The 23,636-nt window shown below is 47.5% G+C and overlaps 1 protein-coding gene across 3 annotated transcripts in view; it reads left to right on the top strand.

Moving 5' to 3' along the window:
• Positions 1–23,636, top strand: part of RBM27 (RNA binding motif protein 27) — a 622,061-nt gene that overhangs the window by 531,327 nt on the left and 67,098 nt on the right. For all 3 annotated transcript variants that reach the window (XM_069244680.1, XM_069244679.1, XM_069244678.1), the window contains one exon: positions 5,320–5,406. In XM_069244680.1, coding sequence (XP_069100781.1) covers positions 5,320–5,406 — 87 coding nt within the window. The remainder of the gene's footprint in view (positions 1–5,319; positions 5,407–23,636) is intronic.

Raw genomic sequence — 23,636 nt, 5'->3', positions numbered from 1 at the left:
CACTGGTGGTCGGTTTCTCACGGGCCTGGGGGCTGTGGGTGCAGAGAGGTCAGCCGAGGGTGGACACATCGTCTGAGTCACCTGGGGCTCTTCTCTGGATAGTTGGTTTCTCTGGAGACGGGCTGGGGCGTCAGGTGTAGAGTAGTTGGACTCACGCTTCTGGAGTGAATTGAGAGTCCCTTTAAAGTTGGTTTATTGGTCTTCTTTTTGGACAGCTCCGCTGTCCACGAGAGTTTCTTGGTCTTCGGTGATGCAGGCAGTCCTCTGGAGGCTTTTCAGGGGTCGCTGGTCCTGCGGAACGCACTGCTTCTTTCCTTGCAGCTTGTCCAAGTTGGAGACAGGCCGGTAGGGGTGGGGCTGAGTCCGTTGGTGTCTCCTTCTCTTCTCTTTGGGGTTTTCAGCTCAGCAGTCCTCCTTCTTTCTGGAGGTCGTCGGGAATCTGAAGAGCTGAGTTCAGGGTCACCCCTAAATGCTAAATTTAGAGGTGTGTTAGGGTCAGAGGGCAGTAGCTAATGGCCACTGTCCCTGAGGGTTGCTACACCCTCCTTGTTCCCACTCCCTCTGGGGAGTGGTGCACATCCCTGTCCCTATCCCTATTTGTCGTAATCCTCCAAAGCAAGATGGAGGATTTTTCAAGGAGGGGGGTCGCTTCAACTCTGGACACCTTATGGGTGGTCCTGGTTGAGGGGGTGACTCCTCCTTGTTTTTTTCATTATCCCTCCAGACTTTCCCCCAAAAGTGGGGGCTTGTCCGAAGGGATGTGTATCTCCACTAGCTGGAGTGCCCTGGGGCACGGTAACACCAGGCTTGAGCATTTGAGGCTCACCGCCAGGTGTTAAAGTTCCTGCAGGGGGTTGTGTGAAGCACCTCCACCCAGGACGGGCTTTGTTTCTGACCACAGAGTACACAAAGGCACTCACCCCATGTGGTCAGAAACTCGTCTGGAAGTGGCAGGCTGGCACAGACCAGTCAGCCTTGCACTAGCAGTTGGGTTAACATATGGGAGGCATCTCTAAGATGCACTGTGTGTGCATTTTTCAATAAAAATGTGGAACCCCTCATTCCCTTCAGTGAAGCCCTTACAAACGTCCTCCTGGGTACCTGGTCCAGACCCAGCACAGGGGCTCCTGTGAATAGGACGGTTGCCTGGTGCCATCGGCCTGTGCCGACTGACCCATAATTCCTGACCCAATGTTGACGCCTTGTAATCCAGGCTTCTCATCCTCTGGCACATTTCCTACTACTCCCCCGAACAGGAAATCAAAAAGACTGCATAACTTGGGGAAGAAGATGTTTTCTTCTACCAATGTAGCGCAGCTGTCCATGAAAACCACAGGCTTTTTGGGACGTTATTCCCATACTCTTCGGGATACGGTCACGTAAGTGCTGCTTTGAGTCCTGGAGGAGGCCCGAACCATTCTCTCTCAAGCTGTTAAAGACGAGAGAGATGCAGTGAAGTTCATGATTCGTTGTGGACTGGATATGACTAACTCACTGGGCAGATCGGTTGCATCGACGGTCGCCTTGAGGCATCACGTCTGGTTGAGAACGTGTGGCTTTTCAGGGAATGGCCAGCAATCCTTGATGGACATGCCCTAGAATGGCACCCATCTCTTTGGAGACTTACGTGGATTCAGCGCTTGAGAACTTTAAGGTTTCCCAGGCTACGGCTTGGTCCCTTGGCCCGGCAGCTGCTCCTTGCCCCATCCCCCCACCACAGTCTGCCTTTCATGGCTACAGAAGAGGCACCCAACTGGGTCCCTTTCCACCCGGCCATCGACCTGCACATGCTGTACAGGCCCCGGGATCCCACAAGCTCGTCAGTCAGGGAGCCAGCTTGCTACCCAGTCCACCCCCGATGCCTCCAAGCTTTCCGAGTCTGTCAGAACATCCAGGACCAGTTGGCAACAGGACTGGGAATCCATTACAGTGGATGGGTGGGTGTTACAAATTGTCCAAAGGGGCTACTCCCTCCCCTTCAAGACTTCTCTTCCAGCCATGCCACCGTCATACCATCATCTATCGGAGGGTCATATAGCACTTCTCCGCGAGGAGGTCAAGTGTCTCTTGGCCAAGGGAGACACAGAGAGGGTCCTTGCGCCAGAAATAGTTCATGGTTGTTATTGCTGCTACTTTCTGGTGCCCAGAAAGAACAAGGGCCTTCGCTATATCCTAGATCTCCGGTCCCTCAATCTCTTCCTCAAGGAGAAGTTCAAGATGCTAACCCTAGCTCAGGTCCTTTCTGCCAGGGACCCTGGAAACTGGTTGGAAGCGTTGGTCTTCCAAGAGGCCTATTTCACATTCCTGACCTGCAGACCCACAGACTTTACTGATTTGTGGTAGGTCACGAGCACTTTCAGTTCACCGTGCTCCCCTTTGGCCTCATGTGTTCACGAAAGTGATGGTAAAGGTTGCAGCTCATCTGCGCAGTTTGGGGGTTCCAGTCTTCCCCTACCTCAACGACTGGCTGTTGAAGGAGGACACACCCCAGAAAGTCAACTCGCACCTCCAGACTAATGTGAACCTCTTGCATTTGCTGGGGTTCACTATAAACATGCCAAAGTCACACCTGACACCCTCTCAGGTGCTCCCTTTCATCTAAGCTGTTCTGGACACATCCTTCGATCAGACTGCCCCTTGGGGAGGATCTTCTGTTGCAGCAGCTGGACGGGGGACGGTCATTCACTTGAACCTTTTCAGTCTGTTTCCTTGCGTGGAGATTAAGCGCCAGCAGTTGATAATAATATTATCTTGGTAGGCAGGCATCCATCCACCAAAACGGTATACGCCGGTCATTGGAATTAAATTTGTGGCATGGTGTATCAAGAAGTCTGTTGATCCCCTCTCTGCACCTTTCTCAGAGGTTCTCCTCTTTATCTCTTGCCAGGAGGGTTCCGCTCTGAGCACCCTAAAGGGATATATGTCCATCATCTCAGCCTTTGTAAGGCTACCAGACAAACGTTCTCTGTTGAAATCTCACATTGTTAGGAGCTTTCTCAAAGGACTCACACGTTTCCTCCAATCCCGTTCATAATACCCCTGTGGGATTTGAACTTGGTCCTCACATACCTTATGTGTGTATCTTTCGAGCTGCTCCACAACTGTCTTCCATGGCTCTTGACCATTAAAACTGCCTTCTTGATTGTCATCACCTCTGCTTGCAGAGTGAGTGAGTGAGTGAGTGAGCTCCAGGCTCTCTTCGAAACCACCATTCCTAGCAGTATATCCTGACAAGGTTGTGCTTCGTACCAGGGCTTTCTTCCTTTGCAAAGTGGGGACACCTTTTCACATAGGCCAATCAATCACCTTGCCTACTTTCTACGCACCCCTCAACCCTCTCATGAGGAGGAGAGACTCCACCGCCTTGATCCAAAAAGAGCGTTGGGTGGATGATCAACTCTTTGTGGGTTATGTGGGTGCAAAGAAAGGAAGGGAGCGCTGCAGAAGAGGACCAGCTCACGATGGGTAGTCCTCTGCATCAAGATGTGCTATGCTTTGGCTAACAAGCAACCCCCTGAGGGATCTGCCATTAGAAGTCTCTATCAGATGTACAAGTTACTTACCTTCGGTATCAATATATCTGGTAGAGACATAATCTAGTTGCAGATTCCTTACCGACCTGCCCATACTCCCTGCACTGTGAACTGATTTTTAGGGGCAGGAACGTCTCTTTAAGGGTCCTAGTTTTGGTGCACCATTCTTTGTGTTCTTCATGGCTCTGCGCTACTGGCGTAGGAAGTCGTGAAAAGAAACTGTCAGCGCACCGGGGTGGCACCTAAATACGACCACGACATCATGGTGACCACGACGCCACCTAATGGTGCACAGGGTTACTGCTTGAAAACAAAATCTCCGGATCCAGTCGGACGCCTGGGGGAAATTCTAAGGTAAGGAATCTGCAACTAGAATATGTCTCTACCAGATATATCATTACCGAGGGTAAGTAACTTGTACTGTCCTATACCATCACCATATTTTGGGTTATGTGGGTATTTTGAATTATGAACTATGCATTGACAAATTTGATGACCATTTACATGAACATACCTATAGGAGGTAACATTTGTATCCATTTTTGTAAGGACCTAGTTAGTACAAATTTACTCCGATGTTGATAGTAAATTTGACAGAATACACCTCTATAGATATTTTGAATCTGTAAAGTGAAAAAGAAAAGGATTTTATGGAGAATAGTCACTGCCACCTTAAGGATTGCAGAGCTGCTTTGACTCGTTATGCCATGTAGAGTTGCCCATTGTTTCCTATCGCAGTGCTAGGATGCCAAGGAACATTAGCCTTCCTAGATGATCAATGCAGAGCAGTGAGCTAAATAGACCACTGCACCACCCCGTGACCCAATGTGTCCTACTGTTGTGCTCCCAACCAAAACACATACTGCTCCATAGGTGCAACCAAAAGAGGTCAAAAGCCCATATGATACAATTGGAGGAGCATCAACAACAATTTAAAAAAAGTTGGTCATGCAGGAAAACAGGTAGTGTGCAGGGGTACTGTTGTGCTGCTGAAGGACGGGTGTTAGAAGCAGAGAAATTATAGTAGTAATGATGGTTATGGTGCAGAAGGACAGGTGGTTGAGGATTGTTCGTGGTAGTATTCGTCGAGATTGTGAAAGAAGACACGTGGTGGGGTTGTAGGACAGGTGGTTGAGGATTGTTGGTTGGTAGTATTAGTGGTGGTTGTGGAAAAAGACACGGTGGTGATGTAGGACAAGTGGGAGTGAAGGTTGTAGTAATGGTGGAAGAGGACAGGTGATGATTTGACATTGGCTAAATGCAAGTGAATGGACAAAGATTTGAAGAGGGAAAATAAAGTTCTAAGTTTATCACACTTGATACTTCAAGCTTAAGTCACTAGGGCTGTGAGGTCCAAATGTAATTCCTTTGATTTTGATTAAGAGGAAATCCCTGTAGCATTCTTCACTAAAAACCTTTTCACTTACGGTGATTGCAGAAATGACAACTATATGCTTTGGCAGGTTAAAAACTGCAAGTAAACTTTTCTCAGAAGGCCTTGAATATTTCAAGTATGTAGTCGTTTATTCTCAGTGGTGGTACTTTGCTGAATTAAAATGTATATTTTCTTAGCCTTTTAAACAGATATCTGCGTTTAGTGTACCTTTTGTGACTGTAAAGAAAGGTTGCTTCATGGTGACAGCAATTCTGCATGAAATTGAGCTTACGGAAGGGATTTCTCTTTGGGTCCCTTTGTGTGCACATCCATATAACCAATAGCAGGTACTAACTTCTGAGCTGAAAACATTTCAGAACATTTTTCACAGCACATGACTTTGAATTTCAGAAATTTGGAAGTATTGAAGACCTGAAAGAAGAGGATTCTCCATTAAATGTGGTTTTAATGTTCAAGACTAGATCAGAAGCTGAAACTGTAAGTAGACCGATGTGTAGCTTTATGCTGGCCATCTTAAAAGGTTATTTTATTGGTTGATTTAGAAATGGTGCACATTTTCTGAGGAGCGTGCATGACTTGTGCTTCAGTCATTTTTGCTTTGCATGAAAGTAACTAACTAGAGTTAATCTGTTCTAGGGTCTCTAGTCTTTTTCATGTTCATGCTTCATAAGGAAACAGTAATTTACTTTTGACACAGTATCTGGCTTGATTCTCAAGTAATTATGCAAAATATAGCAGCTAAAATGAGCATAGCTAGTTGTTCAGTTTTTTCCTCTAGGTTTGTCTGTCAAATTGAGTTCATTTTTGCTTACGTATTACTCCTGCAATGTGCCTTAAATTTTGAGTTGGGGCATTCTATGGTAATGTTTTTCACTGCAATTTTGATGGGGTCGGAAAATATTACCCGCCCTCCGTCCCACACCTGTGAATGTTTTTTTTATTTTTTCTTGTTTTTTTCCAGCACTATGCAACTTTTTACTCCAGACTTGTTTTCTCTGATTTCTCCTTCAGAGGATCTCCATTGATAATCAGAAGCACTGAATTGTCCGCACCTGTGTAGGCTCTGGAGATCATTTTACAAAATACAACATGGATTTTTTTTGTTAGAAAAGTTAATTTTAAAACAAAACAGCCTTTGACAGCATAAAGCACTCTGTATTTGCCAATGCTAGTTTTTGTACAAAAATGCAAATTTGTAATTCAGAAAAGTACAGTAGCAAAAAATATGTTGAGAACAACTCTTTTGTTCCCCTTTTTCGAAGGAAGAGCGAGAGAAAAGCAGACAAAAAAAGGTTAATAGGCTGCACTCCAGAGATGTTTGAGTACTGGCACTGCTTTGAAGATGCACACCTCGTCCCTAGCAGCTGTATCCTGGAGAATGGTTCTCAGCTTTTGTTTTTTTAATTCTTTTCTTTTAAAAATCTTTTCCTGCAAAATGTTTGGAAAACTTATTTCCAGACATCGACTTTTTTGATACACATGATGTCTTTTAAAAGAAGGAAAGTTTATTTTCAGTTTTCTGACAGAAAATACATGTTTTTATCATAAAAAGGCAGCACATTTCTCCTCTTTTTGTAGGAGAAAAAACTCCCAAGCAGAGCCTCGGCCACTCTGCTGTCTGTGCCTTGCTTTGCCCAGAAGACCACACACAGCAAGCACATATCAAGATAGCATTGAAAGACAGGGAAAACAAAATTCTTCATTGCCTGCAGGAGGTCCATTAGATGTCAGTAGCCTGTTAACTGGTTATCTGGGGAGTGTGGACTCTCTTTATCAATGGGCTTCCACCAGTCTTTAAAGACTTCCGCGGAGAACATCTCGATCCACTCTTTCATCATCGAGACGGACACATTGAAAAATGTCTTGCTGTCGAGGCCTGGTTTTTCAAAGCAAGGAATGTTGAGCCATGGCTCAATATTTAAGCTCCATTTGATGTCGGAAGACATACCGCAAGCAGATCTGTACATTTATTAGCAGACTGGCTGTGCAGGTAAATCTGGAGAAAAGTGAAGGTTGTATCTGATAGTCTATTGAAGAAAAATATTCTTCAACTAGGACAGTTTCTCCAGTGATCCATCTCTTCTTCTTTATGGAAGTTGACTCATCCTTTAGCTTCTTCTTTTCCTGTTTCTCCAATCCCTGCATCATTAGTGGTATCTACAGCTACGTCACAACTGGTATTGCTATGCCCTTTTCTGCATTCATTATCTCAAAGGTCCTCCCAAGGAGCTACAAATCATCAAGGGAACGGTTACTTTCATCAGGTAAGCTTAATTCTTTGGTAGAGGGCACAAGGTTGTTCCCTGCAACAAAAAAAAAACAACTCTTGTCCAAGGTCAAAATCCAGATATTCCACCCCTTCATTTTTTAATAAGTGTTTGCCTCCTGAAACATAATCCCCATCTACAGTTTATCATTTCAACAACATACCTGGATTGAATGATGTTTTAGTCAGATAAGCTGCCCTATGTAATGTTCTAATTCCAATGCCATTCCCTTCGACTTCTATCAATTTAGAGAACACCCTTCTACACCGGACAGTCACTGCCCATGGTCTCACTTTTATTGGAAGCCAGGGTAGAACTTTCTTAATGCTACTTCTTTCATGTCTCCTCTGGTTAGATTGTTAAAAGAAGTAAAAACCGCCTCAGTAAGACCTGCTGATCAGATGGACAGACCCCCTACCCACTGCCCTCAGTTTCAGTCACAAGGAAGGACTGTGCTACAGCTCAGGTCTCCAGACAAAGAGAGCAAAAACCTGGATGCAGTGGGGAGGAAAGGTTTCAGGCAGGATAAGTTATTACCTCTATCAGTGGCAAAGTATCACATCGAGCAGGTGTATGCTTCAAGTTGGCAAGGATAGTAACACCTCCTCCAAACAAACCACCTACACCGCAACAAATTCCAGAGGACCATTTGTCCATTCTACAGAAGAAAGACCCCTTTCTGTATGTCACCCAGAGTTAAGGTTCTGACTGGAGCGTTGTTGTTGGGTTGAGGAGGTTATATGAGAGAGGTGGAAATCAGAGGACTCTGGTCTATGGTGTAAACCTGTCTCCACATACATTTTTTTGAGTTGCAGGGGATTAACTTGGCACTAAAAGCTTTAGTCATGCCCAACAAAGGGGAACGGATGCAACTTATCTTGGCTTCCACTACCATGTGGGCATTGTGTCAGGAGGCTCTACGCCTCTGGTGGAGTCGTATGGACATTTTCCTGAAAGTACAACACCTGGCAGGATCTTTAAACACCAGGGCCGGTGAACTCAGCTGTCATTGCCTAGCGGATCACAGATGGTATCTACACTCAAAGGTGACGCAGGATATCATCCTGCATTGAAAAGAACCCAGGCCTGAAGTTTTGCCACTGCCAAGAACGCAGTGTTCAAATATTTGAGAAGTAAAGTTCCCAAAGCTTTTCTCTCTGAGATGCTTTTCAGTTGGAATTGAACTAGTCACTCCTTCACACTTCACTCCCTCCACCTCTCCTGTTCAAAGTTCTCTGATCATCAGGAATAGCTGGGCCAAAGTCCTACTAATGGTTCTGTAGTGAACTGGTAGCCAGAACCTGGCCATGAGCATCTGTCCTCTGACCCAGCTGCCTCTTTGGGAGAACCCTGTCTCAGCTGCAGGGGGAACTCAAGCCTGAAAATTGTATACTTACATGCTTTGAGATTGAGCTGCAAAAGTTAACTACTTTTGCCCTTCCCAAAGTAGTGTCATTTTTGCTTCTAGGTGTCTCTGAACAAAAACCATTTATGCTGGACGCTGGGAGAAGTTTGTCATTTAGTGTTCTCAGCATATACAGGGAGTGCAGAATTATTAGGCAAATGAGTATTTTGACCACATCATCCTCTTTATGCATGTTGTCTTACTCCAAGCTGTATAGGCTCGAAAGCCTACTACCAATTAAGCATATTAGGTGATGTGCATCTCTGTAATGAGAAGGGGTGTGGTCTAATGACATCAACACCCTATATTAGGTGTGCATAATTATTAGGCAACTTCCTTTCCTTTGGCAAAATGGGTCAAAAGAAGGACTTGACAGGCTCAGAAAAGTCAAAAATAGTGAGATATCTTGCAGAGGGATGCAGCACTCTTAAAATTGCAAAGCTTCTGAAGCGTGATCATCGAACAATCAAGCGTTTCATTCAAAATAGTCAATAGGGTCGCAAGAAGCGTGTGGAAAAACCAAGGCGCAAATTAACTGCCCATGAACTGAGAAAAGTCAAGCGTGCAGCTGCCACGATGCCACTTGCCACCAGTTTGGCCATATTTCAGAGCTACAACATCACTGGAGTGCCCAAAAGCACAAGGTGTGCAATACTCAGAGACATGGCCAAGGTAAGAAAGGCTGAAAGACGACCACCACTGAACAAGACACACAAGCTGAAACGTCAAGACTGGGCCAAGAAATATCTCAAGACTGATTTTCCTAAGGTTTTATGGACTGATGAAATGAGAGTGAGTCTTGATGGGCCAGATGGATGGGCCCGTGGCTGGATTGGTAAAGGGCAGAGAGCTCCAGTCCGACTCAGACGCCAGCAAGGTGGAGGTGGAGTACTGGTTTGGGCTGGTATCATCAAAGATGAGCTTGTGGGGCCTTTTCGGGTTGAGGATGAAGTCAAGCTCAACTCCCAGTCCTACTGCCAGTTCCTGGAAGACACCTTCTTCAAGCAGTGGTACAGGAAGAAGTCTGCATCCTTCAAGAAAAACATGATTTTCATGCAGGACAATGCTCCATCACACGCGTCCAAGTACTCCACAGCGTGGCTGGCAAGAAAGGGTATAAAAGAAGGAAATCTAATGACATGGCCTCCTTGTTCACCTGATCTGAACCCCATTGAGAACCTGTGGTCCATCATCAAATGTGAGATTTAAAACAGTACACCTCTCTGAACAGTTTTTTGGGTTCATTGAGAACATGGTTGTTGTTCAATAATAAAATTAATCCTCAAAAATACAACTTGCCTAATAATTCTGCACTCCCTGTATCTAATGTGCTCCTGTCTTTTCCCTTTCTTTAGCCCAACAAGGCCTTGCTGTGGATATGGTTAAACATTACTTGTTATCAGCCTTATCAGCATTTCAGTGACTACCTGGTCATCTCTGTTTAAATCCCCGGATGTATTTTTCTAAAACGGCTGGCCCACACCGCCAAAACGTTTTTTGATGCACCAGCGGGTTCTCAATTTGGTTCTTATGTTTCTGATGTGCACCCCCATTTGAGCATGTGCACTCTCCTTTGACTCATCCCAAACCTCATTTTACTACAATGATCTCCCTAATCCCTTTCTAAACTCTACCCTCCTCTGTCAATCATTATACTCATATCAAACCTCATCTTACTACTGTGATCCCACAATTAACACTTTCTAGACTCCTCCCTCCTCTATCCCTCCATTATCCTATTCAATCATACCAACAGACGTGCATGTCCACCACTCAAATTAGCTCACGTTTTCCTACACCAATGCACCCCTAATCATTTTTGGGTTCTAGAGTAGCGTGCTACCCGCCAAAAAGCACTTTGACGTCTCATAAGCACTATATAAAAACAATTACAATCTGCCCCTCTAAAGACAGAGTTCCTCATATAAATCACATCAACTTCTGGTGCAAATGATCTGCAATCACTCTGTCCAGCAACTGTATACCGCCTTTGTAAGGAAATGCCTCCTTGGCATGGTTACCCCATGACTTTTTGCCTTTTGTTGATGCCAGTTATGATTGAAAGTGTGCTGGGACCCTGCTAACCAGGCCCCAGCTCCAGTGTTCTTTTCCTAAACTGTACCTTTGTTCCCACAATTGGCACAGCCCTGGCACCCAGATAAGTTCCTTGTAAATGGTACCCCTGGTACCAAGGGCCCTGATGCCAGGGAAGGTCTCTAAGGGCTGCATCGTGTCTTATGCCACCCTGGAGACCTCTCACTCTGCACATAAACACTGCCTCACAGCTTGTGTGTGCTGGTGGGGAGGAAATGACTAAGCCATGCCAACCTCACACTACCTGTGGCATAGGTAAGTTACCCCTCTAGCAGGCCTTACTGCCCTAAGGCAGGGTGCACTATACCACAGGTGAGGGCATATGTGGATGAGCACTATGCCCCTACACTGTCTAAGTAAAACCTTAGACATTGTAAGTGCAGGGTAGCCATTAAGAGTATATGGTATGGGAGTTTGTCAAACATGAACTCCACAGTTCCATAATGGCTACACTGAAATCTGGGAAGTTTGGTATCAAACTTCTCAGCACAATAAATGCATACTGATGCCAGTGTGGGATTTATTGTCAAAAGCACCCAGAGGGCATCTTAGAGATACCCCCTGAATACCAGTCCGACTCCTAGTGCTAGACTGACCAGTTTCTGCGAGCCTGCCACAACCAGACCAGTTTCTGGCCACATGGGAAGAGTGCCTTTGTCACTCTGTGGCCAGGAACAAAGCCTGTACTGGGTGGAGGTGCTTCTCACCGCCCCCCTGCAGGAACTGTAACACCTGGCGGTGAGCCTCAAAGGCTCCTTCCTTTTGTTACAGCCCCCCAGGGCATCCCAGCTAGTGGAGATGCCCGCCCCTCTGGCCACTGCCCCCACTTTTGATGGCAAGGCTGGAGAAGATAATGAGAAAAACAAGGAGTCACCCACCAGTCAGGACTGCCCCTAAGGTGCCCTGAGGTGACCCCTGCCTTTAGAAATTCTCCATCTTGAGATTGGAGGATTCCCCCAATAGGATTAGTGATGTGCCCCCCTCCCCTCATGGAGGAGGCACACAGAGGGTGTAGCCACCGTCCGGGACAGTAGCCATTGGCTACTGCCCTCCTGACCTAAACACACCGCTAAAGCTAGTATTTAGGGGCACCCCAGAACCCAAGAAATCAGATTCCTGCAACCTACACAAAGAAGGAGAACTGCTGACCTAAAAGCCCTGCAGAGACAACGGATACGACAACTGACTTGGCCCCAGCCCTACCGGCCTGTCTCCAGACTCAAATAACCTGCACAGCGACGCATCCGACAGGGACCAGTGACCTCTGAAGACTGAGGACTACCCTGAAACCAAAAGACCAAGAAACTCCCAAGAACAGCGGCACTGTTCACCAACAGCAAAATCTTTGCAACAAAGAAACAACATTTAAAGAACTCACTCTTCCCGCCGGAAGCTTGAGACTTCACACTCTGCACCCGATGCCCCCGGCTCGAGCTCCAGAGAACCAACACTGAAGAGAGGACTCCCAGGCGACTGTGACCTCATGAGTAACCTGAGATGACCCCCCCCTGCAGAGAGGATCCAGAGGCTCCCCCTGACCGTGACTGCCTGGAAGAAAGAACCCGATGCCTGGACAAAGCACTGGACACGCAGGACCGAAAGGAACCGAACTCCAGTGCAGGAGTGACCATCGGACGACCCTCTGCCTAGCCCAGTCAGTGGTTGGCCCAAGAAGCCCCCCTGTGCCCCGCCTGCATCGCTACAGTGACCCCCGGGTCCCTCCATTGATTTCTACAGAAAACCAGTTGCCTACTAAGCACACTGCACCTGGCTGCCCCTGTGCCGCTGAGGGTGTGTTCGGTGTGCCTGTTTGTGTCACCCCCCCCCCCCCCCCCGCCCCAGTACTCTACAAAACCCCCCTAGTCTGCCCTCCGAAGACGCAGGTCCTTACCTGTTGGCAGACTGAAACTGGAGCACCCCTGTTCTCCGTAGGCACCTATGTGTGTTGGGCCCTCCTTTGACCTCTGCACCTGACCAGCCCTGTGTTGCTGGTATGGTGACTTTGGGGTTGCCTTTGCCCAGGAAACTGAACTTGTAAGTGCTTTACTTACCTCAGAAACTTAACCTTACTTAACTCCACCAGGAAATGTTGATTTTTTGCAGTGTCCACTTTTAAAATAGCTTATTGCCATTTTAACCTATACTGTGTATGTTACTACTCTAATTCAAAGTTCCTTACTTACCTGTGTGGAGTACCTTGCATGTTATGTATTAACTTCAAATCTTGAATCTTGTTGTTTTAAATAAATTAAGAAAATATATTTTTCTATATAAAACCTATTGGCCTAGAGTTAAGTCTTTGTGTGTGTGTTCCCCATTCATTGCCTGTGTGTGTACAATAAATGCTTAACACTACCCTCTGATAAGCCTACTGCTCGACCACTCTACCACAAAATAGAGCATTAGAATTATCTAATTTTGCCACTATCAACCTCTAAGGGGAACCCTTGGACTCGGTGCACACAATCTCTCACTGTGAGATAGTATATACAGAGCCAACTTCCTACAGCCTTGTTTCCAAGCAAGCTAGTTTTAACAGTTTAAGGCAGCGTTTTCCCCAAAAGTTGTGGCTCCTTTCCATATCTGGCAGTCTATCATCCTGCTGGCGTTCTTAGCCCAACGAGGAAGAAAGACTCTTTGCTTAAGCCGAAAGAGAGCGCTGAGCTTCTATGTTAATTTTACCAAGGACTTGTCAGATGGATTATCAGCTTTTTGTGAGCTTGTCTGGGAAAAGCAGTGCAGAAACAGACCACCTCAAGATGGATTGTGCTTTGCATCAAAATCTGCTATGCATTGGCCGGGCTTATTCCACTAGAGCCAAGGCTGCTACCACACTACTGGTGCTTGGCATGTCTATCTTGGACAGGTGTCAGTCTGTGACATGGGGTCTGTTTACACATTCATGAAGTTTTGCTGTCTTGAAAGCCACGTTTAGAGGGAGGGACACATTTTTTGTTCGGTCATGCATGATTTTTGTTCTAAGCCATAATACAGACCCACCACCTGGCAAGGCACTGATTTATTACATATTCACAAGGTGAGGAGTCTGTGGTTCGAAGTATCCATCCGAAGAATAAGTTATTTACATTTGGTAAGGCTCTTTCCTGTGGATTCTCTCTCTAACCATAGATTCCTCACTTGCCCTGTATTTAGATTAAATTTCAGCAGAAGAATTCCGTAAAATTGCATGTTAAAAATGCAGATTGCAAAATAGCATTGTGAGAAGCTGGTTGTCTTTGCAGTGTACTAATGTAGGGGTACACTATGCAGATAGTACAAGCGACTCTTATTGGCTAATAGAGGTTAAAGTAACCCTGTATGCTCTCTTTTGTGGTAGTGTGGACCAGCAGTTTAGGCTTATCAGCGAAGCATTTGTTGAACACAATGTCAATAAATGAGACATGCACTCAAAAAGAAACTCAAAGCCAGTTTTAGAAAAATAACACTTTCCTCTTAAACACCCAAAATCTTCAGAATTAGGTAAGTACTGTTTGTAGTATTTCTTTGCACAGTGAGATAAGTAAATCTCACCAATGTGCAATTACGCTGTAATGCTTTTCTGTGGAAAAAGAACATGTACTGCATACAAGTATTTGCAAAGGTGTTAAGGGGGCAAGGTCACGAGAACCACAAGCAGTTTGGTTTTACATGATCTGGAATGTCCGGGTGTAGAGGTGCTGGATGGGTTGGGTGCCTTGTGCACTGCACCGTTGCCAAACAATGGGGCCACCTAGAAACAGGCTGCAAAGGGGTACTTTGGGACAATTCCAGGGGCTCCCAACTGGGGGCTCAGTTTGTGAGGTTCCTGGGAGCAAGGGTGCACATTGGATAGTTGTGGACTTGAGCCGGGGAACATGGGTGCAGTTGACTGGTTGACTGGTCCGGTGTGTCGAACACTATCCTGGGTCTTGATTAGACCAGCAGAGGGGGAAGAAAAACCAACAGGGTCATTCTTGTGGTCAACCTCATTGGTTCTGTCGTCCTATGGTGATCAGGTAGTCTTTTAGCGTGGCAGTGGTGTCTGGTCCCCTTGGTGCTTTGAACATGCTCTGGTACCCAGGATATTGGTGCAGGGTGACTCCTGGTGGGCTTGATGTCTCCAAGCTTGCTGGGGAGACATGTCTGTCCTCCTAGAGCATGGTGATCTTCTCCTGGGTGACCGCTGCTTTGGTGGACCCGATGGTCAGCAGATCAGTGGACAGACGACATGGTCTGTGCCTGCGGGTTGCAGAAAAGTGGCTCCTTCACTCCAAGTGAGATGCTGGCTGGTTGGCGAAGTGCTGATAGCCTTCCGAGGCTTATGGGAGATACACAGCTGCAGGACAAGTCTGGTCCAGGCGATTGTCAGGGCAGCAGCAGGTAGACAGTTGTGGCACCAGAAGTCCAAGCTGACCCACAGTTCTCACGCTGGTCGACTCTTCTTTGTCCTTCTTGTAGTCAGAGGTATCTATCTTCCTGGTGTCTGGGCCACCTAAATACTCAATTTAGGGGTGGTTACAGAAGTGTAGTAGCCAATGGGCCTGTTACCCCTGGGGTGACTACACTCCCTATATGACCACTTCCTTTTGGGCTTGGGCTTGGGCATAACCCTGTCCAAGAATATCTTATTGTGCCAAAACAAGATGATGGAACCCTTTGTTAATGTAGCACATCAGGCTGCCCACCTTAGGGCTGTGGCTAGCCTGATAGTGCAGCATGCCTCCTTGCATAGCTAATTTCCTGCCTGTCCTGGTGCCAAATAGGCCGCAGGGCAGGGGATGCCATTCCTGAGGTCGAAGGGGAAGCCAGGGTTGCTTATCAAAGGATGACGGTGACTTTGAAGTCCCTGGCCTTGGTAGGCAAATATAATAGCCATCCTGCTAGAAGAGATGAAAACACCTTCCTCTGGAACAGGCATTGTTTCTGAACTCAGAGTGTGGGCTTTCACCTCCAAGGGGTTAGAAACATGTCTGTGATTGCAGGCTGGTCAGTACTAGTCGGTCAACACACTAGAGGGCTAGAAGGCTTCAGGAAGCATCTCTGAGTTGCCCTCTGAGTGACCATCATAATAAATCTAATACTCTCTTCAGTATGTATTTATCAAGAGAAGGTGTTTCAGTGATGCCATATTGTAGCTGAGTAACTCGTAATGGCTTCCCTGTTTACTTGGAACATATAGTAATTGAACTGGACATCAAAGGGCATACCTGCTCATGCAGATATGTCCTCACATAAAATATAATGCACCCTGCCTTAGGACTCTAGGGCCCTGTTGTAGGGGTGACTTACATATGTTAGTTTCAGTGAGTTGGGGGCATGGCGCACAGTGGGTGTGCCATGTTGTGTTTTCACTCGTAGCTTGCACCATAACATTGTCTGCAATGGCAGACTGTGTGCAATTTGCATGGAGGTCCGTTAGGGCTGGCACAATACTTGCTGCAGATCTTAGGTATCCTCTTTAGCACCAAGGTCCTAGGTGCTATGGGTGCCATTTACCAGGGACTTAGAGGTACTAAAGGGTGTTCCAGTTATACACAATCAGACCTTTTACCTTGTTTTAGCGAAAGGGCACTGACACTGGGGACTTGGTTAGCAGGAACGTAGTACACCTTCAGTCAAAAAAACCTCCGTACCAGTGACAAAAAATGGGAGGTGACCATGTCAAAAGGGATATTTCCTACAAGCATAAATCCATCCAGTATTTATTAACTTAAATTTCTGACAGATACTTCTAACAGCACATTCCTCAAATTGTCAATACCCCCAGGCACCAGACTGGTTCTGGAGATTTTTCTCGGCAGCAGTTCCTATGCATGGTGGCTTCTCTCAACCCCATACCACCCCAGAAGTGATGTTGGGGCCAATATTTACCGGCATGTCATTGTGTCAACATCAGTTCTTGTCTTTCTGATGGATACTTAAAACTGCAGATTCTTCTCCTTGTGAATATTCCTCAGGTGTCAGACGGGATACAGAAACTTTAACATGATGTATGGTGCAGCTCTGTACCAATGTCAGCCTGCTTGAGAAGTGGTGAGCAGAGCCCCCCATTTGCATTGACCTCAGTTCCTCCAGATGCAGATCCGAAGTGTCACTTTGGTCTTTTGAGTGTTACTTTATACAAACCTATATCAGTGTGCAAGGTAAAAAGTCTCCCCCCTCCAAAAAAAAAAAAATAAGCATGAAAGGCGTTAAACTGTGCAGGGACCATCACAAACATCTGTAACAGACCCTCACTAAGTCTTTTTTATGGTGCCTGGGGGTGTCAAAGCATAGCGCCAAGGCCTGTGATGACTTTGCTCAGCTGAATCTGAAGGCCATACAGAACCTTGAGGAAAAACTTTACATTGTCAAACATAAGAAAGATTTGCGCCATGACCGGTCAAAGGCCGTAAATAGTTGAAGTTGAAAGTTGGGTCCTGTTCCTGCTCCCAAAGTTGTTCCCAAAGCACTCTATTAGCGTGGTTAAAGTCTTCAGGTAAATCCAAGAAAACCATTGAAAACAAAAGTGGGGATCCTCCCTCCCCCACCACTTTTGGTCTCCAGAGAGGGTGCCAGAAGGCCAACTTGAAACCTGGTCTCACTCCCACTCTCCATTGGTGCCACTTTAAAGTAGGATCTTAGCACACTCTCAATTTCCATGTCTGTCTTAGACATTGCAACAAGTAGAGGCGTTCGGAGGACATGATGTGCGCATTCTGTATTTACCGGCTGCCCTCTGTATTGCATTCAGGCCCCAAAGTTCCACAGGCCCCCCCTTTCGGAATTTTTGCACCTGATGGAGACTTCTAGCTGCAGATTCCTTACCTTTGAATTTCCTGGCGTCGGCTTGGAATCTGGAATTTTTGCTGAACATACTCTGTGCAAGCTGTCGGGTGGCATTGTTTGGTTCCACGTGGCGTTGTCAGCATTGTTGGAGCCATCTGTGACATCACGGTTGCTTATAAAGGCGTACGTCAGTTCTTTTCTTTCTGTGCCGGTTAAGCTCAAATCCAGATTCTAGCTACCCTCTTCCTCTTTTGGCAGGCCCTTTTTTTGACCTTTTTGTCGATGCTTTTTCAAGTCTGTGCGAGGATGTCCGGTTCAAGCCGTGTGGTGCATGCCAGGGCACCATGTCGGTGACGGACCACCATCAGGTATGTCTCTGATGCCTCAACATAGATCACAACTCAGCTTTGAGAGAGCAGTCTCTGAAGCTCATGTCGGCCCAGCAGTCTACTTTGGTTGGCGCGACTCCTAGGAGGTCACAGTCCTGATCCAGGAGGAGGTCGCGGGACTGCTCCAGGAGCCCTAAGTCCTCTTTGTCGCACTCAAGGTCCTCTGGGCACTCAGGGTGAAAAGGCACAAAAAGACGTCGTCCAACTGGACTTCGTGACGCCCATCGGCCGACGAGGCATCTCGGGAACGTCGATGATGCTAGGGCCGACTTCAGGTTTCTCTCACTTTCTGGGAGCCGGAACGACCCCCCGAATAAGGATGCCCTGGCCTCATATTTGAATGGGATGCCCCTGCCGGTGCGCCTTTGGTTCCAGAGGCTTCCCCCTGACCACGACTGCCTGCTTCAAAGAACCCGACGCCTGGTAAAGACACTGCACCCACAGCCCCCAGGACCTGAAGGATCGGACCTCCAGTGCAGGAGCGACCCCCAGGTGGCCCTCTCCCTTGCCCAGGTGGTGGCTACCCCGAGGAGCCCCCCCTTGCCTGCCTGCTTCGCTGAAGAGACCCCTGGGTCTCCCATTGAAACCAATTGCAAACCCGCCGCCTGTTTGCACTCTGCACCCGGCCGCCCCTGTGCTGCTGAGGGTGTACTTTTTGGGCTGACTTGTGTCATCCCCCCCCCCCTTCCCGGTGCCCTACAAAACCCCCCCTGGTCTGCCCTCCGAAGTCGCGGGTACTTACCTGCTGGCAGACCGGAACCGGGGCACCCCCTCCTCCATTCAAGCCTATGCGTTTTGGGCACCACTTTGAACTCTACACCTGACCGGCTCTGAGCTCTTGTGTGGTAACTTTGGGGTTGCTCTGAACCCCCCACGGTGGGCTACCTTGGACCCAAACTTGAACCCTGTAAGTGCTTTACTTACCTGAAAAACTAAAAAATACTTACTTCCCCCAGGAACTGTTGATATTTGCACTGTGTCTAGTTTTAAAATAGCTTATTGCCATCTTTGCCAAAACTGTACATGGTATTTTGTTGATTCAAAGTTCCTAAGATACCTGAGTGAAATACCTTTCATTTAAAGTGTTGTGTGTAAATCTTGAACCTGTGGTTCTTAAAATAAACTAAGAAAATATATTTTTCTATACAAAAACCTATTGGCCTGGAATTGTCTGAGTGTGTGTTCCTCATTTATTGCCTGTGTGTATGTACAACAAATGCTTAACACTACCCTCTGATAAGCCTGCTGCTCGACCACACCACCACAACATAGAGCATTAGCATTATCTCTTTTTGCCACTATCTTACCTCTAAGGGGAACCCTTGGACTCTGTGCATGCTATTTCTTACTTTGAAATAGTACATACAGAGCCAACTTCCTACAAGCTTCATATGTTATGGTGGTGTGTAGGGCAGCTGAGGTCTTGTACCTAGACTTGCCTACGGAGCCAGTTAGGACTAAGCTCCTGACTGAGGTGCTTCAGCCGGGGGATTCCACATTAAAGCTGATTTTACTCTTTAACAAAGCTGTTTCTGATGTCCTGCTTGGGACGTGGTCCAAACCCAGCATAGGTGCTCCTGTAAATAGGACTATCGGCTGCCGCCATAGACCAGCTCCTAACGATCCTAGTTTCCTTACCCAGCACCCCACCCCGGAGAGCTTGGTGGTCCAGGCTTCCACTTCCCTTGGTGCCTTCCCTTCCGCTACCCCTGATAGGGAATCCAAGAGGCTGGATCAGCTTGGTAAGAAAACATTTCCTTTCTGCAGCCTGGCATTGAGGTTTGTAAACACCTCATGCCTATTGGGCCGTTTTTCCTATACTTTATGGGATATGGTGGCACAGGTGCTGCCCCAAGTCCCAGAGGGCGTACAGAACTGTTAAAGATGGGAGAGTTGCAGCAAATTGTACAGTACAGTGTGGTTTGGACACAACCGACTCGCTGGGTAGGGCGATTTCATCGACAGTGGCCCTTCGTTCCCACGTCTGGCTCCGTACGTCTGGCTTTTCTGAGGATGTCCAAGCAAACCGTATGGACAGGCCCTTCGATGGCTCGCACCTACTTGGAAAGAAGGCAGACTTGGCGCTTGAGTGCTTCAAGGACTCTCTGGTTACGGCCAGATCCTTGGGCCTCTCGGCACCCGTACGCCAGCAGTCTGCCTTCCCTCCTTTTGAGGCTTCAGAAGGGGTGTGGTGCCACGCCACCCACAAATCAGCCACCGTCCTCTGTCAACTCAGCATAGTCGAGGTTGTGGTACCTTCAGACCGAGAGGGTCTAGCCAGAGGTTGGCCACCACACAGTCCCCCTCCTCCACAGCGCCTAAGTCCTCAGTATAATTTTGTAAGACAACTAGTGTCCAGTTGGAGGGAGGGTTCAATTTCATCTCCCTTACTGTCTGTCCATAACTCGGACAAATGAGTCTCACAGATCATACAGAAGGGATATTCCATCCCCTCCCCTTCCAGTCTTTCCCTCCCTCTATGTGAATCATTTAGTTTTGCTCAGCGAGGAAGTTGCAGCTCTCCTGGCCAAGTGAGCCATAGAAAGGGTCCCAATGTCAGAAGTAGGCAGCAGGTATTTACGCTACTTTGATTCCCAAAAAGAACAAGGGTCTTCTTCCTATTTTGGATTTACGAGACGTCCATCTTGTCCTCAAGAAGGAGAAATTAAAGATGCTCACTCCTTCTCAGGTCTTTCCTGCCTTAGACCAAGGAGACTGTATAGTAGTGATGGGACTTGCAGGTTGTGTATTTTCACATCCCCTTCCTGCCTGCACCCAGGCGGTGGTAGCTGCTTATCTGCGCAGGTTAAGGATTTCAGTCTTCCCCTACCTAGATGACTGGCTATTAAAGGCTCCTACGCCCCAGGCTCTTGTCACCCACCTTCAGACTACGGCGAACCTCCTGCATTCACTTGGGGTTCACTATAAACGTGCCAAAGTCACACCTGACTCCCTTTCAAAAGCTCCCTTTCATCTGAGCTGTTCTGGACACAGTGCAGTTTTGGGCTTATCCTCCTGAACAGTGAGTCCAGGATATTCAGGTTATGATACTGACGTTTCTGCCTCTATCCTGGATATCGGTGAGACAGACTCTGAGGCTTCTGGGTCTCCTGGCCTCCTGCATCCTGTTAGTCAAACATGCCAAATATCTTATGAGGGCTCCCCAGTGGGACCTGAAGTTCCAGTGGGCACAGCCTCAGTCTCACTGACATAGTTCAGATCTCGGAGGGAACTGCAAAAGATCTGCAGTGGTGGTTAGTGAACTGCGACTGGGTCAGAGGCAGACTCCACTCCCTTCCCCAACCAGATCAGAGGTGATCAGAGACATCTGTGCTCTGGTGAAATCCGGACTCTGTATCAATTTCCTGGAGCTCTGGGCAATCCAACTGGCATTGAAAGCATTTCTTCCTGTTGTAAAAGGGAAGATGGTGTAGGTGTTCATGGACAACACTACCGCAATGTGGTACTGCATACAACAAGCAGGGCGGTGTGGAGTCGTGGACCCTTTCTCAAGAGGCCCTGCATCTCTGGACATGGCTGGAACAGCAGGGTATAACCCTGGTCGTTCTCTGAATGCCAGGGCGGACAAACTCCGCTGTCAATGCCTAGCAGTTCACGAGTAGTGTCTCCACCCGCGGTGGTGCAAGGACACTTTCAGCTGGGGGAAGAGCCTTGGTTAGATCTGTTCACCTCTGCAGAGTACCCGCAATGTCATTACTATTGTGCGTTGGAGTTTCCAAGGCGGCAAGCGCTCGGTGGTGCTTTTCATTGAAAGTGGATTTCAGGCCTCCTATACGCCTTTCCGCCCATACCACTTCGTTCTTAAGAAGATCAAGAACGACCGGGTGTAGGACGCTGGCTCTGTATATACTGTATCAAAATGAGATAGTGTGCACAGAGTCCAGGGGTTCTGCAGAGGCTAAAGTAGATAATACTAATGCTCTTTTGTAGTAGTGTGGTCGAGCAGTTAGGCTTATCAGAGGGTAGTGCAAAGCATTTGTTGTACACACAGACAATAGAAGAAGCACACTCTCAATGACTTAACTCCAGACCAATGCATTTTATGTAGCAAAAATATCTTTTGTTAATTTATTTCTAGAACCACAAGATTCAAGTTGCAGGTAAGAACATAAATTAAGTATTTCACATATGTATCAATACCACTTTGATTGAAATTGGTAAGTTTTACAGTTTTTTAATAAATGGCAATAATCTGTTTTAGAAGTTGACACTGCAATTTTCATAACAGTTCCTGGTGGGAAGAAAAGTTAGTGCATTTTGCAGGTAAGTACAACCCTTACAGTTCCAGTCTCCGAGGGTTAGGAAGTCCACTGGTTGTGGTTCAAGTTAACGCCAAATACCCACCACCAGCAACACGGGCCGGCCGGGTGCAGAGGTCTAAGTTGAGGCAAGTTTAACATGGGCTCCTATGGAGACTGGGGTCACTTTGTTTCAGATCCGCTGGCAGGTAGGTACCCACGTCTTCGGAGGGCAGAAGTGGGGGGTTTAGAGGAGCAAAAACAACAAGTGATGGACGGAATGCTGAACATTGTCAAACATTCACCCCCAGTACAGTGATCTGGGCCTAAATCCATCGTTTTTTTGCTGCCCATGCCATTCCAGTTTGGACCCAGCCATATGCAAATCAGTCTTGATCCTGTTCCCCATGGGAACAGTCCAGCCCGAACTGCTAGGCCAGGTCTTCCCTGGACTGGAAACAAGCATCCTGGGACCGGTTTCGGAGTTTCACCCCTCATCAGCCAGGCTAGCTTGAATCCAGTGGCATGGGAAGCACGGGACCCACGTCTGGGCATACCCTTCCCACTTAGGGCGACAAAGCAAAAACAACAAGTGATGGACGGAATGCTCAACATTGTCAAACAGGGTTTAGAGGAGCACCAGGAGGGCCACAAGTAGGCACCAAATTCACCCCCTCAGCGTCACAGGGGCGGCAGGGTGCAAACCGGGTCAGGCTCCCAGTGCTTTCCTATGAGGGGACCCCAGGGTCACTTAGATGCTGCAGGTTGGGTCCAGGGGGTCGGTTCAGGCAAACCGCAGGCTGGGCAAGTAGGAAGGCAGCTTGCTAAACGTTGCTGCATCGGAGGGTGCAGTGTACCTTTAGGCGTCGGATATCTTCATCCAGAGCTTTCACGGTCAGTGGGGTCCTTGCGTCCAGGTTCTTTGAAGCAGGAGACAGGCCGGTAGGGCTGGGGCCTAGTCAGTTTTCATCTTCCTTCTTCTCTGCTGGTGTTTCAGCTTAGTAGTCCTTCTTTCTTGTCAGGTCACCAGGAATCTGACGACTTGGGTTTAGGGAGCCCTTAAATCATGGATTTAGGGGTGTTTCAGAGGACAGTAGCTAATGGCTACTGACCCTGAGAGTGGCTACACCCTTCGTGTCCTCTCCCTTTGGGCAGGGGGTACAAACTTAACCCTATTGGCCCCTGTCCTCCAAACTAAGATGGAGCATTCTGCAGGGAGGTGGTCATCTCGGCTCTCAACACCTTAGGGGTAGTCCTAGCTGGGGTGGTCACTCCTTCCTGCTTTCCCTAATTTTCCCATCGGACTTGTTGCCAAAAGTGGGGCTTTGTCCGGGGGCGGGCAGCTCCCCTAGTTGGGGTGCCCTGGGGCACTATAACAAGAGCTATGATCCTTTGAGGCTCACCACCTGGTGTTACAGTTCCTGCAGGGGGGAGGTGTGAAGCACCTCCACCGAGTGTAGGCTTTGTTTCTGGGTACCAAACGCACACAAGCTCTCACCCCATGTTGCCAGAAACTAGTCTTTTAGTGGCAGGCTGGCACAGACCA

This window comes from Pleurodeles waltl, chromosome 7 (assembly GCF_031143425.1).
Source record: "Pleurodeles waltl isolate 20211129_DDA chromosome 7, aPleWal1.hap1.20221129, whole genome shotgun sequence".
In the NCBI taxonomy this organism is placed as follows: domain Eukaryota; kingdom Metazoa; phylum Chordata; class Amphibia; order Caudata; family Salamandridae; genus Pleurodeles; species Pleurodeles waltl.
This window is presented reverse-complemented; position numbering and strand designations above follow the sequence as displayed.